Here is a 15,750-nt window from a genome sequence, read left to right on the forward strand (position 1 = left end):
GCTAGCGAGCGAGCAACTCGGAATGACCACCAATATCTGTTTAAATGGTGAGTTCTGAGTACATCATTTATTATTCAGTGAGGGAAATTCAATTCTTGGCAATGTGTCGCCAAGATGTTTGCCTGTGCCCATACTTGTATATTACGGTCACTGAACAACACTAAATTCCTGTGTACATGTATGGGGTGGGAGGAAAAATTAGCGACATTACTGGTGGCAAATAGCGTAGCCAATCCCGAGATTGGGATCAGCTGGATCCCGGGATTTAGGCCAAAAATCGTCCGGGATTCAGTCCCGGGATTGGGAAACTTCAATCCCGGGGATTGCGGGATCAGGCGGCCCTTTAATCCTCAGGACGCTCAAAGCTGCCCGGCTCCCTCCTCCTGGCTCCCCCTGCGCAGCGTGACCTCTGACTCTGAGGTCATGCTGCACAGTCACCAGCCGCCGAGCCTGGAAGAAGAAGAATCCCACCCACCCGCCTCGTCAGTCTGGTGAGTTATTATGTGTGCGAGGCGGGGAGAGGCGATGCGGGGCGTGGGGGACGGGCAGACACACATTAAAAAAGCCAATCCCGGGTATCCTGGAAATCCCGGGATTGACCATTTTACAATCCTGATACCTGGGATCGAAAAAATGACCCGGGAATGGCCACCATAGTCGCAAAGTTCCTTTACGCCCATTTTCGAGACTTGAATCTCCCCCAGTGAGTTTTAGGTCATCAGATTTCAAAGTTGTGTACATTTTTAATGTGAGTGCATAGAAATTATGGATAATGTAAAGTCACCACATAAAACTCAGTGGTCATGGAAATCCTTAGCAATTTATAATTTTCTTTACAAATTACAGTAACTTACATTATCCCATGCATACTGTGAAAAGCTTTGGCGCCAAGATCAGGATCTTGCCGTCCCTTTTAAAATGAACACAGTTGTTCCTGTGCTATTGTTGAACACAGTTATGGATTTGGGTTCGGTATGATATCCCGCTGCACGGAATGCAGATTGTCAGTATACCGACCGACATCGGCATCCTGAGTGGTGGAATGCCGGCAGGGGTGCGAGCGCAACGAGGCCCCCTGCGGGCTCGCTTCGCTCGCCATTCTGTGGGTTAAATTCTCAAACCCATAGAGGGGGAATCACCTACCTCGCCAGTATACCGGCATCCCCATTGGGATCCCGGCGTTGGTATTGTGACAGCCGGGATCCCGAAGTGCGGTAAGCTAAACACATACCATGGATTCTGTCACTTAGGGCCTATCATACAGTATCAGCAACTCGTGAAAATAAGGCATCTGACAGTGAGCACTCATGCAGTCACATGATTGCTACAATGACTATTTAGAGAGTATTTTTGCCGTCAGATGTTAATTACTCCATAAATCTGCAATTGTGTTGTCTAAACAGATGAATGCACTAATGATTCCAAAGGGAAGGTTTAAGCGAGATGAAGACAGCAAAGATGATGCAGAGACTACAGATGCTAAAGGTAACTACTATTGTTGTTCTATCATTTATTATAGACAATAGTATAAATACTGAATAGCATAAGAAAAAAGACTAGTAAATTCAGCTTTCATGCTAATATCTCCCTCGTAATTGAAAATATATGCAAGAATAAATCAATATTTAAAAATTCTGCTTATAAGAAAACAGTATCCAAGTAAATTTGCTGAAATTAGTTTGTAATTACTGGTATCCATAGGTTAGTTCATCTGTTATACACATTACTAGTATTTGGACTCGTCATTCACTGAGTTTCTAGCTAATGTGCCTGGCGTTGCAGGGTTTGGCACCTAACAGGAAGGAACAGACCTATACATCCACACAATAGTGTGGCGGGGGGAGTCCATTAGACAGCCAGTGATATGAGAGCTGTGGGGTATAGCTCTCACTGCGCAAGTGCTAGATGGACACATTAGCAGATTATATAATAGACTAGCATATTGGACCAGTCATTCGCCACATCGAGGGGACTCTCTCATCCCCCCACCCCCACAATTACACCAGCCACGCCATCTTTCAGACAAAATCCTCAGCTCCCTGCCTTATGTCTCGACCCTTATTCCCTGCTGTCCCTTGACCCTGTCCTCTGCACTGGGAGCCATTAACCACGCCTTGACCCTATCCTCTGCACTGGCAGCCATTAACCACTTGGTATACGACTGCAGTTGGGAGTGTGCTACCTGACCTGAGCAGGTCATATACTATATATCCGTGAAGTCCTGCTGCTTTGTCCATCTGTTGTGGAGGAAATCCATTCTGCACAAGTATAGAACACATTTCCTGCTGCTGCGGCCCCCTAGGAGGGATGTTGTGGTCTATGACCGCCGCCATCACTACCAAAATCGATCCTCAGAATGCTGTGCAAAAGGCAACCCAGGACGCATTTGCCCAAACCAAAAGTGTGAGGAAGGGAACACAGCACAGCAACTTGCACAAATATGCTGATCTCTGTGAGCAGGTCTGTATGTGCTGGAATAAAACTATTTTACAAAACAAAGACTACAATGTGGTCAATAGTTTATACAAATGTATGTGCTCATTTTCATTAATATTACACTGTCCTCTGATTTACACAACTTCTTCCTAGCACAACAATGGAAATGTACTAGATATAGTTATCTTTATAGGAGAGGATTATATAGAAGTTCTCACTCTTCTTACCCCTCTCATATTAGAAAAAGAGTTCATCCAATGTGAGATAACAATTTCCCATCTGTGATACGATCACTGTTCAACCACGGGACAAAAACAGATCATAGAAAAATAAGAATTTACTCACCGGTAATTCTATTTCTCGTAGTCCGTAGTGGATGCTGGGAACTCCGTAAGGACCATGGGGAATAGCGGGCTCCGAAGGAGGCTGGGCACTCTAGAAAGATCTTAGACTACCTGGTGTGCACTGGCTCCTCCCACTATGACCCTCCTCCAAGCCTCAGTTAGGTACTGTGCCCGGACGAGCGTACACAATAAGGAAGGATTTTGAATCCCGGGTAAGACTCATACCAGCCACACCAATCACACCGTACAACTCGTGATATGAAACACAGTTAACAGTATGAAACAATAGAGCCTCTCAACAGATGGCTCAACAACAACCCGATTTAGTTAACAATAACTATGTACAAGTATTGCAGATAAACCGCACTTGGGATGGGCGCCCAGCATCCACTACGGACTACGAGAAATAGAATTACCGGTGAGTAAATTCTTATTTTCTCTAACGTCCTAGTGGATGCTGGGAACTCCGTAAGGACCATGGGGATTATACCAAAGCTCCCAAACGGGCGGGAGAGTGCGGATGACTCTGCAACACCGAATGAGAGAACTCCAGGTCCTCCTTAGCCAGGGTATCAAATTTATAGAATTTTGCAAACGTGTTTGCCCCTGACCAAGTAGCAGCTCGGCAAGTTGTGAAGCCGAGACCCCTCGGGCAGCCGCCCAAGATGAGCCCACCTTCCTTGTGGAATGGGCATTGACAGATTTTGGCTGTGGCAGGCCTGCCACAGAATGTGCAAGCTGAATTGTACTACAAATCCAACGAGCAATAGTCTGCGCAGAAGCAGGAGCACCCAGCTTGTTGGGTGCATATATGATAAACAGCGAGTCAGATTTTCTGACTCCAGCCGTTCTGGAAACATATATTTTCAGGGCCCTGACCACGTCTAACAACTTGGAGTCCTCCAAGTCCCTAGTAGCCGCAGGCACCACAATAGGCTGGTTCAGGTGAAACGCTGACACCACCTTAGGGAGAAACTGGGGACGAGTCCTCAATTCTGCCCTATCCATATGGAAAATCAGATAAGGGCTTTTTTCCATGATAAAGCCGCCAATTCTGATACTCGCCTGGCCGAAACCAAGGCCAATAACATGACCACTTTCCAAGTGAGATATTACAGATCCACGGTCTTTAGTGGTCCCAAGGTGCCACAGGAGGCACAAACGGGGGCTGAATATGCAGCACTCCTTTTATACATGTCTGAACTTCATGTACTGAAGCTAGTTATTTTTGAAAGAAAATCGACAGAGCCGAGATCTGTACCTTAATGGAACCTAATTTAAGGCCCATAGTCACTCCTGCTTGCAGGAAATGCAGAAATCGACCTAGTTGAAATTCCTCTGTTGGGCTCACACCATGCAACATATTTCCGCCATATGCGGTGATAATGATTTGCTGTAACCTCTTTCCTGGCTTTAGTAAGCGTAGGAATGACTTCCTCCGGAATGCCCTTTTCCTTCAGGATCCGGCGTTCAACCGCTATGCCGTCCAACGCAGCCGCGGTAAGTCTTGGAACAGACAGGGCCCCTGCTGCCGCAGGTCCTGTCTGAGTGGCAGAGGCCATGGGTCCTCTGATATAATTTCTTTAAGTTCTGGGTACCAATCTCTTCTTGGCCAGCCCGGAACCACGAGTATCGTTCTTACTCCTCGCCTTCTTATTATTCTCAGTACCTTTGGTATGAGAGGCAGAGGGGAGAACACATAAACCGACTGGTACACCCACGGTGTTACCAGAGCGTCCACAGCTATCGCCTGAGGGTCCCTTGACCTGGCGCAATATCTTTTATAGCTTTTGTTGAGGCGGGACGCCATCATGTCCACCTGTGGCCTTTCCCAATGGTGTACAATCCTTTGGAAGACTTCTGGAGGAAGTCCCCACTCTCCCGGGTGGAGGTCGTGTCTGTTGAGAAGATCTGCTTCCCAGTTGTCCACTCCGGGAATGAACACTGCTGACAGTGCTAACACATGATTTTCCGCCTATCGGAGAATCCTTGTGGCTTCTGCCATCGCCATCCTGCTTCTTGTGCCGCCCTGTTGGTTTACATGGGCGACTGCCGTGATGTTGTCTGATTGGATCAGTACCGGCTGGTTTTGAAGCAGAGGCCTTGCCGGCCTCAGGGCATTGTAAATAGCCCTCAGGTCCAGAATGTTTATGTGTAGGGAAAATCCACCTGACTTGACCAAAGTCCCTGGAAGTTTCTTCCCTGTGTGACTGCCCCCCCAGCCTCAAAGGCTGGCATTCATGGTCACTAGGACCTAGTCCTGTATGCCGAACCTGCGGCCCTCTTGAAGATGAGCACTCTGCAGCCACCACAGTAGAGATACCCTGGTCCTTGGAGACAGGGTTATCAGCCTATGCATCGGAAGATGCGGTCCGGACCACTTGTCCAACAGGTCCCTCTGAAAAGTTCTTGTATGGAACCTGCCTAATGAGATTGCTTCGTAGGAAGCTACCATTTTTCCCAGGACTCGCGTGCCATGATGCACCGCTACCTGTTATGGCTTCAGGAGGTCTCTGACTCGAGATGACAACTCCTTGGCTTTCTCCTCCCGGAGAAAACTATTTCTGGTTTATGTCCAGAACCATCCCCAGGAACAGTAGACGTGTCATAGGAACCAGCTGTGACTTTGGACTGTTTAGAATCCAACCGTGCTGTTGTAGCACTTTCCAAAATAGTGCTACCCCTACTACCAACTGCTCCTTGGACCTCGCCCTTATAAAGAGATTGTCCAAGTGCGGGATAATTAAAACTCCCTTTTTTCGAAGGAGTATCATCATTTCGGCCATTACCTTGATAAAACACCCTCGGTGTCATGTACAGTCTAAACGGCAGTGTCTGGATTTGGTAATGGTAATCCTGTACCACAAATCTGAGGTACTCCTGGCGAGGATAGTAAATGGGGACATGCAGGTAAGCATCCTTGATGCCCCGGGATACCATGTAATCCCCCTCGTCCAGGCTTGCAATAACCGCCCTGAGCGATTCCATCTTGAACTTGAATTTTTTTATGTATGTGTTCAAGGATTTTAAATATAAGAAGGGTCACACCGAACTATGCGGTTTCGGTACCCCAAACCGTGTGGAATAGTAACCCCGTCCTTGTTGAAGTAGGGGCACCTTGAGTATTACCTGCTGGGAATACCGCCTATTAATTGCCTCTAGCACAGCCTCCCTGCCTGAGGGAGTTGTCAGCAAGGCATATTTAAGGAAACGGCTGGGGGGAGACATCTCTAATTCCAGCTTATACCCCTGAAATACTACTTGAAAGAAACAGGGATCACCTGTGAGCGAGCCCACTAATTGCTGAAATTTTTTGAGACGGCCCCCCACCATACCTGGCTACACCTGTGGAGCACCCGCGTCATGCTGTGGACTCACAGGAAGCGGGGGAAGAATTTTGATTCTGGGAACAGGCTGCTGGTGCAGCTTTTTCCCTCTTCCCTTGTCTCTGTACAGAAAGGAAGCGCCATTTGACCCGCTTGCTTTTCTGAAGCCGACAGGACTGTACCTTTTTCTGTGAGGAAACCTGAGGTAAAAATATTTCTTCCCAGCACATTGCTGTGGATACGAGGTCCCAGAGACCACCCCCAAATAATTCCTCACCCTTATAAGGCAGAATCTGTATGCGCTTTTTAAGTCAGCATCACCTGTCCAGTGACAGGTCTCTAATACCCTCCTGACAGAATGGACATTACATTCATTTTGGATGCCAGCCGGCAAAATATCCCTCTGTGCATCCCTCATATATAAGACGACGTCTTTAATATGTTCTCATATTAGCAAACTAGTATGCTTAACAGGGTCACCGACCACGCTGCAGCAGCACGATCTGCAGTTTTCAGTCTAGTACCTGAGTGTGTAAATACAGACTTCAGGATAGCCTCCTGCTTTTTATCAACAGGTACCTTCAAAGTGGCCGTTCCTAAAACGGCAGTGCCACCCTTTTTTTGACAACCGTGTGAGCGCCTTATCCACCCTAGGGGATACCTCCCAGCGTAACTTATCCTCCTGGCGGGAAAGGGTACGCCATCAGTAACTTTTTATAAATTACCAGTTTCTTAACGGGGGAACCCACGCTTTTCACACACTTCATTTATTCATCTGATGGGGGAACAAAACACTGCCTGTTTTTTCTCCCCAAACCTAAAAACCCATTTTCAGAGGTGCTTGGGTTAATGTCAAAAATATATAACACATTTTTTATTGCCGGGACCAAGTCACGGCTGTTCCTAGTGGATTTTGTATATGTCTCAACCTTGTCGACACTGGAGTCAAACTCCATGTCGACATCTGTGTCTGCCATCTGAGAGAGCGGGCGTGTTTGAGCCCCTGATGGCCTTTGAGACGCCTGGGCAGGCGCGGGCTGAGAAGCCGGCTGTCCCACAGCTGTTACGTCATCCACCCTTTTATGTAAGGAGTTGACACTGTCGGTTAATACCTTTTACCTATCCATCCACTCTGGTGTCGGCCCCACAGGGGGCGACATCACATATATCGGCCTCTGTTCCGTCACCATATAAGCCTCCTCATTCAACATGTCGACACAGCCGTACCGACACACCGCAGACACACAGGGAATGCTCTAAACGAGGACAGGACCCACAAAAGCCCTTTGGGGGGACAGAGTGAGAGTATGCCAGCACACACCAGAGCGCTATATACTGCAGGGACTAACTGAGTTATGTCCCCTATAGCTTTATATATATATAATGTATACTGCGCCTAAATTTAGTGCCCCCCCTCTCTTTTTTTTAACCCTTGTAGACTGCAGGGGAGAGCCAGGGAGCTTCCCTCCAACGGAGCTGTGAGGGAAAATGGCGCCAGTGTGCTGAGGAGATAGGCTCCGCCCCTTTTTCGCGGCCTATTCTCCCGTTTTTTATGGACTTCTGGCAGGGGTATTTACCTCATATATAGCCCCTGGGGCTATATATTGAGGTATTTTTGCCAGCCAAGGTGTTTTTATTGCTGCCTCAGGGCGCCCCCCCCCAGCGCCCTGCACCCTCAGTGACCGAAGTATGAAGTGTGTGAGAGGAGCAATGGCGCACAGCTGCAGTGCTGTGCGCTACCTTGGTGAAGACTGAGTCTTCATGCCGCCGATTTTCCGGACCATCTTCTTGCTTCTGGCTCTGTAAGGGGGACGGCGGCGCAGCTCCGGGACCGAACATCAAGGCTGGGCCTGCGGTCGATCCCTCTGGAGCTAATGGTGTCCAGTAGCCTAAGAAGCCCAATCCGGCTGCAAGCAGGCGAGTTCGCTTCTTCTCACCTTAGTCCCTCGCTGCAGTGAGCCTGTTGCCAGCAGGTCTCACTGAAAATAACAAATTCTAAGACTATAACTTTCTAAGAGCTCAGGAGAGCCCCTAGTGTGCATCCAACCTCGGCCGGGCACGAAATCTAACTGGGGCTTGGAGGAGGGTCATAGTGGGAGGAGCCAGTGCACACCAGGTAGTCTAAGATCTTTCTAGAGTGCCCAGCCTCCTTCGGAGCCCGCTATTCCCCATGGTCCTTACGGAGTTCCCAGCATCCACTAGGACGTTAGAGAAATAGGGGTAAGCAGTGCTATAAAATGCCAACGGTCTCATTACAGATCTACCTACATGCCTCGCTTGTGTGTGTCTCAGTGGATCAGTTTACTGTGAAGAAACAGATATAGATGAGGTGCCTCCTTTGCCTAAAGAGACTGCATATCTGTATGCACGGTTCAACAAAATTAAGAAAATCACTGCTAAAGACTTCGCTGACTTCCGTAAGTACAGTAAGACTCAGTATATTGTGCCCAGGCATGTTTAAGGCAAGTATGTGCGACCTTCAGCATACCACTACTGGCTGACCTCAGTGGATTGCTCAATCAACTGCAGGTTGCTCCTGTTTTCCTTGTTGTAAAATTTCCTCTAATCTGCCCATACCCTTCAAATTATAGAGTAAGAGGTTTCAGACTCCTGACCATTGCTGAATTCTTTGTAACCCTTTGTGTATTAGTTATAGAACAATCCTGCATTACATTTCAGCTCTTCAATTGCGCCACTTTACAGCATCCCGGAATACGTTAAACACAGAAGGAAAACACTATTAAAAGTCAAAACAAAAGGACACTCCTTAGGTTTGAGTTAAAAGCATAGCTCAGTCCTCTGCGAACATTTATTTCTGTTTGAACTATTGACTGTACCAGACCTATAGCATCTTTTTAGCAGTAGAAACTCTGGGGGTGATTCCGAGTTGATCGTAGCCCTGCAAAATTTAGCAGGACTACGATCACGACCATAGACATGCGGGTAACGCCCAGCACAGGGCTATCCCGCCCCGCATGTCAGTGCCGGCGCATGCGCAGTTCTGACCCAATCGCACCATTGCGATAAACTGCAGCATGCGATCGGGTCAGAATGACCCCCTCTATCTTAATTCCCTCAGAAGATCTACCTAATGTCAACATGCATTTGTGTCAGCACACCAAGACTACTGAAATGTCCTCTATCGCAGAGTTTGATAAATCCCAGGGGCCAGGTAGCCATGGCCCCTAGATTTTGCTGTCTGGCTAACAGATTTTGGAGGGAGGAAGCAGATCCTCTTCAGCTCTAACAGCCCCAGTGGAGATATTCGGAGACGTGCCTGTAAAGCGGCAGCAATTTCTTGCACAGGAGTGCATGTGCTGAGTGTCTGTCCCGGCATGCAGTGACAGCCGGGGGTAGCTGCACTGCATTGTGGAGGGCTGGTATGCCAGGGGGTATCCCCTTGGTTGTGTGGCTGTGGGGATCAGTTTCCCTGGGGGTGGGGGGAAGCTGCTAGGTAATGTAGCTGCGGCGGGGTCGGGGTTCAGTTAGTTGTTTTTTGTTTGTTTTTTAAGGGGGGCATGGTGGTCTGGCTCCTACACTTTCATCCAGACTCCTAGACTTGAGAATAATTTGTCAAGCCCTGCTCTATCGGGGTCTCCCAGCAAAAGAACTGCACCGCTTGCAGTTGGTACAAAATACAGCTGCCAGGCTATTAACCAACCTGCCCCATATCACCCATTCTCTATTCCCTCCACTGGCTGCCTGTAGGATGCTGAATCGTTTTCAAGGTTGGCTTACTGGCTTTCAAAGCTCTACATGACCACGACCAAAGGTACCTGAAGCAGCTTCTGATTCCTAACTGCCCGCTTAATTACTGCAATCTGTAGATTAAGGACTATTAGCAGTACCATAGGGGTATATTTACTAAAGTGTGGGTTTGTAAAAGTGGAGATGTTGGCCATAGCAACCAGATTCTATTTATCTAGCACCTTCTAGAAGATAATGGCTAAAATATGAATGGTTGCTATGGGCAACATCTCCACTTCTATAAACCCATCCTTTAGTAAATATACCCCTTAGAATATCCCTGAATTCCTCTGGTGGTGGAGCTTTTAGCTTTGCGGCTCCTACTCTATGGAACTTGCTGTCCCACACAGTGCGAGAGGCCTCCACTCCAGAATCCTTCAAAAACAGACTCAAGACTTATCTGCCACTCACACATCACTAATGCCCCTTGATAAGATTATTTTGTATTTTGTGTTGTAAAGGTAAATGTAAAGCACTATGAGAACTACTTGGAGAAAAGTGCTATATAAAAAACATTACTCTTATTATCACCTAACAAAAATTGCTGGTTAGATACAGTGTACTCTCTGACAGAAACAAGTATCTTGATGTCCATCCATGTCAGATTTACACTAAACAACAATAACGTTAGATACAGGAGTGCATCTAACCCATGATTTGGATTTATCTCCAAAATAGACGATTTTGACCAAAAGTACGTGTGCAAAGCATTGTACTGTTTGCAGAGCTACTGGAAGACTAAAAGAACTCTCTAATCAATCAGAGTTCATGCAAATATCAGATGTTGGCAGGGTGTGCTAGAACTTGTGGATCCTAGGCAGCAATAGGTAGTCCAGGATGCATGTTGCATGTATAAAGAACACATACGTAAAAGTAATGCTGCATCCTAGGGCCATAGGTGTGCGAGTGGTGCTGCAACCAAAAGCGCTAGGCCACCCAGGTGGCATTACCAATGGTCAGTGGCACCTGTATTTGGCTTGTGGGGTGCCTGGAATGGTACATGTGCAGGGTATGGCCAGCCTAGGGTGCATTATAGCCCTGCTATGACTCTGCCCATCCCGGCAAAATGACTGCATCTCTTGTACAGAATAGCTTCATATAATTTGTGTGTGTGTAGGCGCCATCTGTTATCATTGTTATCTGCAGTAGATGGCTACAGAAGAGGTAGAAAGAAATGAGCCTATGTAATTAATTAGGTCTTTCAAACTTGCCAATGATTTACGGATTTTGAAACAAATCACAAAGAACCAACATATAATGAAGGTCTCACTTTCATTTCCTAGCTACCTTACGGAGGATCGATCTCACAGGAAATGTTATAGCCGAGATTGAAGAAAAAGCATTTGAGAAGCTCGTCCTTCTTGAGCAGCTTTCCCTCGCTGAGAATAGACTGACCAAGATTCCGGCTTTACCAACAAAACTAACTTCATTCAACGCCAATCATAACCTAATCAAGAGTAAAGCCATTAAAGCTAATGCTTTCAAGGTAAATAATAAGAATAATAAATATGGCAAAGGATACATGTTATATTGGAAATTTATCATTGCAAAAGGTATTGGACTGTAAGATAGTGTGAGGCTCACTTACTAACATTGCTCAAAGGAAATAAAATATTTTATTAGTTATTGTGTTGTTTCTTCTGTTACAATTAACATTTGATTCAAGACATTATCACCCCTAGACACCCAAGCAAGTCTGATCATAATACAGCCCTAAGAGTCTGTTTTCAAAAACATTCTGTACTCACATAGAGCACAACTGTGCACATCACACACAATTGTATACTTCAGGGGTCGAATCCTTGGTGCCACTCCAATCACTGCTGTCCCCTGATCAGGGCTAGTAGTGCAATCAGAGCTGTGTTCAGGACAAACACTGAGCTACAGATCATCGATAGTTGATCGCCGATGGCAGACAGTTTTGTCATCAATAGCAGAGGTGCAATGGTTCACAACAATGCCCTCCTCCCCCATATTAACGGGTACGAAGCCTAGCGAAACCCCACCCTTCCAGTATTTGATTGGCCGGCAGCTTACTAATCCTTAGCACAGGGATGACCATAGGTGGTTTACCTGTGAATGGTTTTATATTAGCGTTGGTTAATGATTAACCCACTGATCACCATCCCTAAAAGAAAGTAGCATTGAAGTTCATGGTGGTGGGGTGGGGTGGGGTGGGGGGGGGGTTTGGCAACTATGCCTTAATTCTAACACATACCTTCCCCAACAGGCTCCAAATCTTTCCTCCCCTCAAGCTCCGGGACACAAATGTGTTATGACACATGAGTGCCTATTCAATTCAATGTGCCACTGCGATTCTCTCTATGATCGCTAGTTTTTCTGCACACCTCTATGGGCTTTAACTGAATCGCCCCCGTACTGTCCAAATGGCTGTTTTAACGCATCCATAAATTTAAACACTATAACCGTTTACTGAGGATATATGAATTCCTACAATATTAATTTTAGTAACAGGTGTTTAAAAAAGAAAATAGTACCAATAGTTCTGGACAATTGAGTACTGAAATGACAAATTCCTCAGTGCAGTCAAAATGAATAATTAACATAATCCTGATTTGTTCCTATAGAAACTGACCAATTTATCATATCTCTACCTGGCTAACAATCAACTGGAAAGTGTCCCAGCAAATCTACCAGAGAGCTTACGTGTCATTCACCTCCAGGTAGGCTACATTCCTTTTTTGTATAAACATTCTTTAATGGCTAACTATACCACCACAATTTACAGCAACTATGTAACTAAAATGTATTTACTTCTGTGAGTTATGTTTTAATGGATTTGCAAGTCTATTCGTCATGCCTGTCATGGGATAACAACTACACTAGCTGCACCACTGCTAATTTTCTTATATAATATAATATAATGAACATTTTCACCTAAATTTGTAAACATTAAGTTTTGGGACCATTCATCACCAAGGTAATGCAGTAGATACCACAGGCATCACCTGCTTGCTTTTCACCCCCAATCTGGCCCGACTGCAGATGGCAAATGCTCCCGCAACCCCGCTGCTTACCTATGGGAAACCAGTGCTGACTTGAGGACAGGGATCCTTCTGGATCCATCCGCCCCTGTCCGGCTTCTTCCGCCGGACATTGGGGGCTTTTTGCGCCCACGTGAACCCTAGTTCACGGAAAGATTTGTAAAAATTTGTGATTCGCTGTCTCCGTGCTGGAATAGCTCCATATAAATATGCCCCATAAACACAGAGAAGGAATACAAAAAAGAAACAAAAATTAGTTGTTTTTTTCTTCTTCTCAGTTTTATGGTCTTCTTTACATACATATAATGAATTTTAACAATTTATTTTTTATATATCTGTAAGTTATGTCTAACGTACACTTATTACAGAAAACAAAATAAAAATCCAGGCAAAAGTATAGAATATGATAAGAACCATTTACAATAAACACAAACAATATGTACAGACACTTGGCACCAAACTTGGGTGTTCCAGGATCCTATACCTTTGCCCAGCAACATAGCAGCAGCTACTGAGTACCTAGGGCCAGATTTAGAGATGGATGCAGTGAGAGTCTTTTGGATGCAGCAGCGATGCTCAAACATGCTAATACAGTAGGAGGCATCTGTAGGAAAGAGACGCCTCCTGCATGCATCGCATAGCAACATGCTGCATCCGAAGACGCAGCCTCGGATCACCATGGTGACCATCGGTTCACAGACATCAGCCATCTGAGTAAGCCTCTACTTATTCAGAATGACCTGCAAAAGTGCACAGCTGTGGCCAGGAAGTATGAGTCAGAATGCGCAGACCCTGGCCTGAGCAAAACAGGGGCCACACGCTGTTGTTTTGTAGAACGATCCCCATCGCACACATTCCCCCTCACTTCACCCCACCAAATAGCTAACAATTGGAGATGTACGTAAACCATTGGGTTTTAGTACATCTCCAAATCAGGCTCCTAGTTACTGATGTACATTGTAAAAGGACCAAGCAGTACTAGGGATACAGGCCAATCATGGAGCACATACAGAGAATCCTGCCAAAATGGCACAAGTCATTCTTTTATACATATTCTGTTAGAGACTTCTTACTCTCATTTTATTATTTTTTTCCAGTTCAACAATATCACTTCCATCACAGATGACACTTTCTGCAAATCCAATGACACACGCTACCTTCGGCCCAAGCTGGATGAGATCAGGATGGAAGGAAACCCAGTGATACTGGGCAAATATCCAAACAGTTTTACCTGCTTGAGAACTTTACCTCACGGTTCATATTTTAAATAGTGAGGCTTCATTCAAGACCATTGCTAACATTTGCTTTATTCACAATGCCCCCTGCTACTTAACACAACAAAATGCTAACATTATCAGGTCACATATTTGAAGCTCTTTAGCAGCAAAGGTCTTGAAAAGCCACAATAATGTGCTGTCTATTAAATATTATAAAGGGGTTGCAAACATGTTAATAATGCAACAATAGTGCAGTAGTGTACGACCATCTATATGCCACTGAAATCAATGGGGCTACACAGACCAGGTGACACACACTTGATCCAAGTAGCTGTTCTTTGCATTCTGGCAACTGAATAGGACAGATCTAATCTTATAGGCACAGTAGAAGGCATTAAGTCATATTTTACAGTTTGGCCTTGCTCACAATATGTCTCTGTAGTCCAACACCTTAACTAGCAATACTGTATACAGTGGTCGTCATAATGTAAATTATACTAGTTCATTTTAAAACAGCACCTGAAAATGCGATCACTGACCTCAAGATGTTTCCATTGGTTAGTGCTGTGATACTGCCACTGTTCTTTCCACTTTCTATAGCTGTGCCCTCTCTGGAGTAAATATGGAGGGGGCACAAACTGAGTATCTTACCTCTACAAAATGTAGGCATCAAAAAGCATATGCATAGTTGCCAGGAATAAAGTCTAATGACACTAGGAGCTTGTGAACGGACAATACAGGAATGCCCTACTGCCTGTAAGAACACAGAGGGGCAGATGTATTAACCTGGAGAAGGCATAAGGAAGTGATAAACCAGTAATATGTGCAACGTGATAAAGGCACCAGCCAATCAGCTCCTAACTTGTAATTTACATATTGGAGCTGATTGGCTGGTGCCTTTATCACCTTGCACATATCACTGGTTTATCACTTCCTTATGCCTTCTCCAGGTTAATACAAGTTAGGAGCTGATTGGCTGGTGCCTTTATCACGTTGCACATATTACTGGTTTATCACTTCCTTATGCCTTCTCCAGGTTAATACATCTGCCCTCTGGAGAGTACCAGAATATGCTGAACATGATTACTAACCACCCTTTTTGATGTGGGTAAAATACCTGCTGTAGGCTGCAACGACTGATACCGTGTACTATATAGCCTTCACTAAAATGATATTTCTAAGAGAAATGTGATTAACATAAACAGATAATTCTGCATGAAGTAGTATCTATGTATAGAAAGTGAACCACACACTTAGCAAACATACATAAACAGAGGATTCATTATGATTTCATACAAAATAATTCAACACACGAAGCTCTGTGAAATAAATAGCCATCTCAGGGATTCAACATGAAGCCAGGGTTTGGCCATAAACAAGCGGGCAGGAGAAACCTGTCCATTTGTATGATTAATCTTGTCTGACTACACTTGAGGTCTCTAATCCTTGTTACTGTATGTTAATTAGGGGCAATATCCAGCCACAACCTTATATTTTATTTATCTATGGTGCACCACAGGCAGGGCTGAGGCCTGGGAATTAATGTGTTCTTCATCAAAAACATGGCACAACCACATCATATAATCACATTTTAGCGCACTCCAAGTTATACTGAGGAAGTACAATGTTTGATTGCTATGGGTGCCAACACCTTTACACAGAGCCGTGTCCAGTA

General features: G+C 45.4%; 2 protein-coding genes across 5 annotated transcripts in view; one reads left to right on the forward strand and one right to left on the reverse strand.

The window, feature by feature from the left end:
• Positions 1 to 14,879, forward strand: part of OGN (osteoglycin) — a 36,071-nt gene extending 21,192 nt beyond the window's left edge. Inside the window, exons 3-7 of the mRNA XM_063940711.1 lie at positions 1,404 to 1,485; positions 8,365 to 8,523; positions 11,137 to 11,339; positions 12,442 to 12,537; positions 13,956 to 14,879. Of these exons, the coding sequence (XP_063796781.1) occupies positions 1,404 to 1,485; positions 8,365 to 8,523; positions 11,137 to 11,339; positions 12,442 to 12,537; positions 13,956 to 14,129 (714 nt within the window). The 3' untranslated portion in view covers positions 14,130 to 14,879. The remainder of the gene's footprint in view (positions 1 to 1,403; positions 1,486 to 8,364; positions 8,524 to 11,136; positions 11,340 to 12,441; positions 12,538 to 13,955) is intronic.
• CENPP (centromere protein P) overlaps positions 1 to 15,750 on the reverse strand; it is a 748,246-nt gene that overhangs the window by 593,667 nt on the left and 138,829 nt on the right. The window lies entirely within an intron of this gene.

Source organism: Pseudophryne corroboree, chromosome 9 (genome assembly GCF_028390025.1).
Source record: "Pseudophryne corroboree isolate aPseCor3 chromosome 9, aPseCor3.hap2, whole genome shotgun sequence".
Taxonomy (NCBI): domain Eukaryota; kingdom Metazoa; phylum Chordata; class Amphibia; order Anura; family Myobatrachidae; genus Pseudophryne; species Pseudophryne corroboree.